The sequence below is a fragment of the Lycium ferocissimum genome, chromosome 4, assembly GCF_029784015.1.
Source record: "Lycium ferocissimum isolate CSIRO_LF1 chromosome 4, AGI_CSIRO_Lferr_CH_V1, whole genome shotgun sequence".
Lineage (NCBI taxonomy): Eukaryota > Viridiplantae > Streptophyta > Magnoliopsida > Solanales > Solanaceae > Lycium > Lycium ferocissimum.
Window position 1 is genome coordinate 30,525,552 of NC_081345.1, and position 9,081 is coordinate 30,534,632.

A 9,081-nucleotide genomic window follows, 5' to 3' on the forward strand; every position below is an offset into this window, starting at 1 on the left:
TTGACATTGTTATTATGTTTGTTGGTATTGTTGATAATGATTTAGCCGAGTTAAATTCTCGGGATGTCCAATTTAAGGGGAAATGTTGCCCAAATTTTGTGAAAAAGTAATGACTTGGGATTTGGATTCTTCGATGTTTATGACTAATATTCGCTATCTATCGACGCTGTGTAGACCTTGGAGAGTGGAGACTTGAGTTGGATTAGCTTAGGAAGCGATCGAGGTATGTAAAGCTCACCCCTTCTTTCTTTGGCATGTCTTAGTTGAAAATAAGTTATGACACGAATTGCGAGGTAACTCTATTACGAGCCATCCAAGCATGTTTATGAATCTTATTATTCTTGATATCCGTATTCTTAATGTGGTCAAATCACGGTCCGTATGTCATTCGTATAATTAAATTTCAAAAATTGCATAAAGGTTTTGTTTTCAAAAGGAGTTTTGCTCCTAAGCAGTTCGAAACTACGAACATACGTAACTTTCACAAAAAGGCTCGGATCGCTCCGATTTGTTTTGCAAAAGGTTCTAAAGTGAGTAATGTTCGTAACCTTCCGAGGAGCTCGGATTGATTTGATGTATGACTATGATCTCTACGACACTTTGATATGCTCATGACATATGATATGTTTCCGAGTAATGTCCGAAATCCATTTGATATGACCATTGTCCGGACTTCAAATGACGCTTCGATTTGATTACTTCATTGAGTCTATGGAATGATTTATGTGCATACGGTTTCTCACTACTTTGCTCGTGCAAGCTCAATATGTCTTTCACCGAGTCCCGGGCCGGGTACGTATTTGTGCACATACCTTTGCATGTTTCAGGAGTCCTCGCTAGAGGGCGTGCACGACCGAGTCCCAGAAAGGGCCGGGCACGGTATACGATGATATAATTATTCACGAGTCCCGAAAAGGCCGGGTACGATCGAGTCCCGAAAGGGCCGGGTACGGTATATGATGTTATGATTATTATCGAGTCCCTTGCTAGCGGGCCGGACACGCTATTCACGAGTCCCTCACTGGGGGCCGGGTACGGTATGTATATATGTATATGGACATGTATACATGATTATGATATGATTTTGCTCCCATAGGAGTCCCTCATTGTAGGCCGGCACGCCGTATATATGTACGATGATATGATTATGATATGATTTTACCCTCCGAGTCCCTCGCTGTAAAGCCGGGACATGCTTATATGTATATATATGATAATTATGTGAATTTGATATGCATGATAAATGTTTTCGAAGACAAGTCTTATGATCTTACCGTACTCTTTTCTTCGGTGTGATCCTGTACATTTCTGTACGTTTATATACTCGGTACATTCGTCGCATCGATCCCTTTCTTCGGGGGCGTATTTCATGCCGCGTGTGCACACCCGGCGGGTCAAGATATTAGCAGGAGATGTTCCAGCGGGATTGGCGAGCTCCATTTTTTCCGGAGTGCCGAGTCAGAGCATGGTGTTATGGTTTTATGTTCTGTGTTAGAGACTTTGCAGACAGTGTCGTAGGTATAAGATGTCGGTTATGTAAGCGGCTATGTAAGCCGATGTATTATTACGTATTGTATTATAAGTTTTATATGTTGTAGATTCTATTTGATTCGAGAAAGGTAAAAAGCATATTGCTTGAAAAACTTTCATTATGTATTTGTGTCACGATTTGAGACAAAGACATGATTGTGAGCATTACGAGAGTCACGTGGCCGCTCGGCCCTAAGTAAGGGGTCGGGTGCCCATTACACCCTATCGGTTAAGGGTGTGACATGAAGCATGCTGAAACGGCATACTCTGCCATTTATGCAAATGTTACTCGCCCCTACCAAGATTCTTCAAAACGGAGTAACGTTTTACTGTGATTATTCAATGAAATTGCAACGATTATTTCATGAAAGTCGAAAAACCTCTCCGTTCTTTATCCAATTTAAATCAAATCTATGCAACAGTTATTCCAATTTAAAATGGACTAATTTATACTTCTATATAAACCAACACAACTTTTGGAAGAAGGAAAAAAAACACTTTACTTCTGAAAACGAGATATAATCACATACAAAATGAACCAAAATCAACATATTGTACATGTTAATGGTGGCCACGGGCAAGCACATACGAACATGCCATCTTCGTAACCAAATCCATCCTAATATTGCAAATTTGCAAATTACTCAAGAAATTCTTTGATATCAAAAGAGACATGGATTTTCTTAGGGCTCTTTACGGTGCTCTAAGTAGAGAAAATGATGATCTGCGAAGAGAATTACGATTTGTAGAAATGAGAGGTTATTCCGACACAACGGTCAAATTGACGATGGGGCAATTTGGAATGGGTACACATGAAATTAGAACTAATGATGGTAGTTTGGTACTTATGAAGTTAGGATTTTATGTTTTGTTGACATATATATTTAAATGTATGTTAATGAAGTCTAAGTTTCTTTAGGTTTGTAGAATTTTACTTTAATGGCTTCTAAATGTATATGCCTTCTCCGCATACTTGTTCGAAGTTTGTTGTAACTTTGCCTGTAACGGCATACTCTACTACTTTGTAAATTGTACTTTTGCCTCCTCCGGCATAAGTACTTTTTGTTTTGCTTATCATAATGCAGTAACTGTTTTTGGTTAAAAAAAAAAAAATGAAAACCTCCTCTACCTTCATCCAATTTAAATCAAATGCAAATGCTTATTCCAATTAGAGGATTGACGCAAGCTCGGACTAATTTATACTTCTATATAAACGAGAACTTTTTTGCCTTCTCGGCATACTTGTTATGAAATTAGTTCGGAACATTTGCGTGTGACATACTATACTCTTTTGTAAATTGAACTTTTGCCTCTCTCGTGCATAAGTACTTTTTGTTTCACGATCATAATGCGATGCTTGTTTTTGGTTAAAAAAAAAAAAAAAAAAAAAAAACTGAAAAACCTCCTCTATCTTCATCTAATTTAAATCAAATCCATGCAACAGTTATTCCAATTAGAATGATTTATACTTCTATATAAACCGGACTTTGCCCTCTAATTTATACTTCTATATAAGTTTGAACTTTTTTCGCTTCTAACGGCATACTTGTTATTGTAAATTGAACTTTTGCCTCCTCCGTAAGTACTTTTTGTATTAGGATAATGGACTTTTGCTCTACTATCTTTGTAAATTGAACTTTTGCCTCCTCCGGCATACTTGTTCTAAAGTTATATTACACGATTTGCCTTAATTCAAGTTTAAATCGATAAGCATTGCCTGATATAAATTGAATTTACTATAACTACAATTTCAAGTAAATAAGCATTGTATACTAATTTAAGTAAGGTGTAAAGTAATTACAATCAGAACAAAGCAATAAATCCAATCAATTCTATTTTGCTGATTAATTTTATCATGCGCAATGTTCAATCTGAGTTGTATGTCATCTGTTTCTTAATAATCAGGTCGTAGAAGATGATTTTTTTCAAATATTAACAATCTAAACTCAATAAAATCGTTAAATTGAGTTGAATTAAGATTTGTACCTTTTGCGATGTTAGTGACAAAATCAATTGAGAAATGCGGCTTGAAACAACGATTTGAATAATGTGAAAAATTGGGAACGAAGTTTGGGTTAACGATATGAAAGAAGGGAAGGATTTCAATAAGGATAGATTTGAATAACGATATTTTTTTTATATGTAACGGTTAGGGGTAGTAATGTCTTTTTACTATGTTGCTTTTGCTCGGAAGGGCAATAATTAAAGACCACCATTTTGAAGGCCAAAATCTAAAGACCAGCCCAAAAGAGGGGCATTCGCGCCAATTGCCTGTGTTAGTGTATAACCACAGTTTTTTGTGAGGTAAGCCCTAGTCCGATTCTTGTATTATCTTTTCAAAGATATATACAACCCAACCTTGAACGGGAACCTTATGAAAAGAAAAAAGAAGATCGCAATATGGAAACTTGAGTAAATAAAATACCTTGGACGCTAGTGGCGAAGCCACATAGACGACCCACGGTTAGCTAAACACTTTTCATCAGAAAACTACACTACTATTTAATTATATAAAAAAAAATAAAATTGTATATATAGGTTAAAAATTACTTTTATATAATATTATTACTACTTTTATATAATAATAGTAATAATAACACTTATTATTATTATTATTATTATTATTATTATTATTATTATTTTGAACACTTTTAGTGAAATTCTTGATTTTGTTACTGTTGGACGCGATATATTTGTTTGAATAGAGAAGGAAGCAGAACGAGTTCGATTGGAAGATCAAAAACCTAAATTCGTTGGCTGGCCTTAACTTTTTTTGTTTGCTACTTGCTGGACTTCCAGTAATTCTTCCCATCCTCTTTTTTCTTTTCTTTCGGGGGGGGGCAAAAAAAAAAAAAAAAGCTAAAAAACTGAAATATCCAAACTCACATATGATTGCTTGGGAAAAAATTCCATACGATTCGATCAAATGCCAGCAAACCACTGCTTCTTTGAAGCAGTGGGTTCAGAATCTTTCATTTTCATTTATAGTACATTATTTTCAACCTGCAGTTTCTACATACAAAATAGTAGGCCTGTGCCAAAGACAATGGGTTCTTTGAACGCCACTGTTTCTATGGTACATTCTCCATTTAAAATAAAACCCCAACAAGTAAAGAGAACAAAAAGAAGAAGAAAAAGCAAACTGGCTGTGCTAATAAAGTACTGCATGGCTAGCTTCTTCTAATTACTTAATGGCAAACTGGACCTGAGTCTTCCATTTGAATCCCCATCTCGGCTAGCCTCTTCTCCTTGTACACGTAACGTTTTGCACAATAGAAGAAAACTATCATGTTCAATACACTCAAGATTGCCAATAGCCAGTAAAAATTAAATAGTTTGCCTTGGTTGAGATTATCAGCTAACCATGGACTTGTTTTCGCGGTCACCGCGTCCACGATCGAAACCAAAATAGAACTAAAGAAAAATCCTAGCGATATTGTGCTTATGAACAATCCAGTACTCATAGTCTTCATCCCTTTAGGACACTCCCTTAAGAAAAAGTCAAGTTGCCCAATGTATGTTAAAGCTTCACCTCCTCCAACAAGCAAGAATTGTGGGACCAACCAAAACACACTCATAGGAACCACCGCATTCGGGTGGTCCGTCAATCCGTGCGAATGGGCAACGTTCACTCTTTTTATCTCCGTTAAAGCTGCAATAATCATCGCGATAATTGACATGACTATGCCTATTGCAATGCGTGTCAACGGGGTGAAACCGTGTGGACTGTTTAGGAATCGGGCACAAAGTGGCACAATTACCCGATCGTAGAACACGATAACCACCATGATACTTCCGACGAAAAAAGCAGTGAGTGAGGCAGGAGGAATTTCGAAGGCTTTACCGATGTGACGGTCCATAGTGGTTGCTTGTGACACGGAAAATGTTGTCATTTGAGCATATACAGTCCAGAACATAATTGTCGTGGCCCATGTTGGTAACATTCTAATTACCAATTTAACTTCTTCAACATCGGTTAAAGTTGCTAGGTTCCAATTATTCAATATCGCTGTCCCCGAAAATTCACTGTCAGAATCTTTAATAGCTGCCTTGTCCAAGAAACTGCAAAATAAAACAAAAAGCCACTGGTCAAATTCAAATGTTTCCCACATGATTAATTGGAAGATGGTGGTGAATTATTGGTTAAGGTTTACCTATCAAAGATTGGCCTACCATGTCAATAATTTCTAGCAGGCCCAATTTTTCCTACTCTTTTTAATAATGCAAGACAATATTGACCCAAACTTCAAATAGTTCACTGGACATAGAATAAACTTAATTTCTTACCTAACTGCAAATTACATTTTCTTTTCTGAAATGCTAGTACAAATCATGTGCTTATTTATTGAACAAATCATGTGCTTATTCATTGAACATGTTCTCCTGTTGATTGAAGACCCGGTCGAAAATATTTTTCGGTAAAAACATTTACTCCCTAGCTGTCACTTTGTTTATCATAGTTTAACTTTTCACAAAGTTTAATAAAGAAATGAAATTTTTTGAACTTTGTGATCTTGAATATGCCATAACATTTGTGTGACTATAGAATATCTGAAACTTGTAATTTTAAACATGTCATAACATTTGTGTGGCTAGAATATTTCTCATATGTGTTATTCTTTTTGTAATAGACTAATAAGAAAATATTATCAAACAAATTGAACATAGAGAATATTATGGATTGATAATAATGATAGTAGTATTTTCATGAAATTTTCGAGTAATACATTACTTCCACGAATAGTGTCTCAATAATGGTCAAGTGGTTGGAGTAACGATATGAAGTCATGAGTAAAATAGTTGGGAAGAAAATGACTTATTTTAAGATCCAAAATGATTTGTTTTTTTTGAAAAACATTTTCCAAAAGCTGTTTTTCATCATAATACTAGCGATCAAATAGTAAAAATTACTCACCGGAATTCCTTGCTGTGAGGCAACTTTTGTTTATCCTTATTCTTTTCTTCTCCAATAATATCATCAATATTGAACAAAGCAGAAGAATCAGACGGCAATTTCATATGCCTCTTCCTCCAAGCAGCAACAAACACCGAAGCAAACTGCGCTAACGGACTTCCAACAAGTTTCTTAAACCGGTACCTCCTCGTACCAGCCAAGAACAACACAAGACCAACCACAATCGCACACGCGCAAATACCATATCCCCATTCACGTCCAACCTTATCTTGAATGTACACGAGTACTGTCACAGCAGTGAGCGCTCCCACGTTGATTAGGAAAAAGAACCAACTGAAGAACTTTATCATCTGGCCTCTTTCTTTTTGGTCAGACTCGTCGAATTGGTCTGTACCAAAGCCGGAGACGCTGGATTTGAGGAAGCCTGTGCCTAAGGCAGTCAGGTAGAGGGCGGTGAAAAGGACGGCGAGTTGTTTGCCGTTTGCCGGGATGCATGATGAGTTTCCAAGATCACACTTTGGTGGTCGTAGGTTTGGGATTATGGTCGAGATTGTCAAAATTGTTACCCCCTATTCATCATAACAATAAAAAAGAAAAAATTAGAACACTTAAATTAAATACATTGATAGTGTAACGAATTTTTATGTTAGTGATCACTATACTATTAATTTATTTCATTGGAGTCATTAAAATACTTTTTGCAACGAGAAAGTCAGTTCGCTTTGGCTATTTCTCATAGAAAGTCACTAGATGATTTTTTATAACCCAAAAGTCACATATTATAAAAAGTCACTAAATGATTTTCTTAATAATATTTGTTCAAATTTACTTAAATATCATAGAAAATGTCACATTTTATCTTGAATTACTTTTTGGGTACAAAAAAAGTTGTTATGATTTTCTTAATACCTAGATAAAGTTAGTGATATTTTTATTACAAAGAATAGTTCAAATACTGAGGTTCAATAAGGTGAAAGTTGAGTAATTACCCATGAAATTGTGGTCTACAAAATCACTTTTTTCGCATATACTATATCATACGTAAGAAAAAAGGAAAAGGTTCTTTCGTGTCTATATTTAATTAGTTCCAACGTCTTAGCATCTAAAAGTGAATGATGTCACTTGAGAAAATGTTTCTAAGTAATTTTCTTTTTCGTTTCGGTTAAGAAACATCGACACTTACTATTGCTTGAACACTGGCGCCGATTCCGACGGTAAGATACCTGCAAAGGATTAAACCAAGAAGATATTAAAAGATGCTAAGAAAACACGAGTAGTTTTCAAAGAAAGATCCAATGTTTAAAACATACATGTGAATCCAAGATTGAAATTCTATTTGTTTGACCTTCAAGGTTTTCAGCACATAATTCATTATAAGTTTAGATTTAACATCCATTATAAGTTTAGATTTAACATTTATTGGTTTAAATTAAGAGCGTACTAACCTTCCGAGGAAAGTGTCAGCAACGTAGCCACCAAGCAAAGTGAGGATGTAGGAAGTTCCCATAAAGTTAGTAACAATGTTTGCTGCACTTGCATTCCCTAAATGCATGGTCCTAGTCAAGTACACCACCAGGTTCACAGCAATGCCTAGCGTTACTAACCTCTCCACACACTCAACACCTGATAGATATTACACATACAACAACTCTATGTTAAACACACCAAAATAAAGATCTATACTAATTAAGGAAAATTATAAAAAATAAGAGACCACGTCAAGAGGCTCAAGTTTGAACTTTGAGAATGAAAATCTTTTGATAGGCAGTGTTTTACCCCTTAACGGGCCTATTTGACATGAATGGTTAAAAAATGTAAAAATAAAAAAAATAAAAAATAAAAAAAAGGAAAGGAAAATAAAGTCACCTAAAATCATGGCAGAACTGGACCAACCACCAGTGGCAGATCTAAGGGCTGGTCGCCCTTTGTAATCCCAGGCATCTGCAACAGCTTTTGTATCTTGTTGTGTTTTGGGAAGGTCCATTTTTTCTAATTTTTTTTTTTTTTTTGTATTTTTATGTTTCTTGTGTGTCTACAAGTGGAAACGAGAGAAAGGGATAAAATTGAAGCTAGATGGAGAGATTAAAGGAACCTGAGATGTAAAACTCAGACTTATGGCAGACTGAATTGATTCCTTCTCCCTTTTATAGCAGAGTCATGTGGGTAATATTGTTGCTTTTTTAATCATTTAGAATAAGTTTGATTTTAATATTCAATGTAGGTCTATTTTGTAACGGGAGGGTTCCTCCTACTCCCCATGATTGTCTTCTCTTTATGTATGCTTTTTGTGGTAAATTAATTTTAGTGGTCCAGAGAATCTGATGATAACATAAATGATTGATGGTGAAGTGACCTTTTTTTTCCTCGCATTCCATGAACTATGGAGTATTAAGCTCCTATTCAAAAGCTAGGGGATGTACCTCATTGAAATTTCTCTAATTTTTTAGATGAAACGAAAAGTATAACCGATTGCAGGCCTGCAATAACTATCTTTTCTGTTTTACTTTCTCCATCCCAATTTAAGTGTCTTTGCTTTTTGGTATGTCTAAAAAATAGTGTCTCTTTCTATATTTAATAAGTTGACAATTCAAACATCCTACATGACAAGTTTATAATCATAAAATTCAAAGAATATT

At 35.4% G+C, this 9,081-nt stretch overlaps 1 protein-coding gene across 1 annotated transcript; it reads right to left on the minus strand.

Moving 5' to 3' along the window:
• Window positions 1–4,457: 4,457 nt before the first annotated feature.
• On the minus strand, window positions 4,458–8,580 carry LOC132052236 (protein NRT1/ PTR FAMILY 6.3-like). The gene is made up of 5 exons (XM_059443675.1): window positions 8,312–8,580; window positions 7,891–8,068; window positions 7,629–7,668; window positions 6,446–7,014; window positions 4,458–5,592 (listed from the first exon to the last, which is right to left on the minus strand). The coding sequence occupies exons 1-5, from the start codon at window positions 8,427–8,429 to the stop codon at window positions 4,719–4,721; spliced, it is 1,779 nt and encodes a 592-aa protein (XP_059299658.1). The 5' UTR covers window positions 8,430–8,580; the 3' UTR covers window positions 4,458–4,718.
• Between the last annotated feature and the right edge of the window lie 501 nt (window positions 8,581–9,081).

What these genes read in the sequence shown, in the direction of transcription:
- LOC132052236 (XM_059443675.1), bottom strand. Translation starts at nt 8,429, where the DNA reads ATGGACCTTCCCAAAACACAACAAGATACAAAAGCTGTTGCAGATGCC. An exon ending in CAGTTCTGCCATGATTTTAG is followed by an intron (nt 8,069 to 8,311) that starts GTGACTTTATTT and finishes AATATCTATCAG; the next exon opens with GTGTTGAGTGTGTGGAGAGG. An exon ending in CCTCACAGCAAGGAATTCCG is followed by an intron (nt 5,593 to 6,445) that starts GTGAGTAATTTT and finishes TTTATTTTGCAG; the next exon opens with TTTCTTGGACAAGGCAGCTA.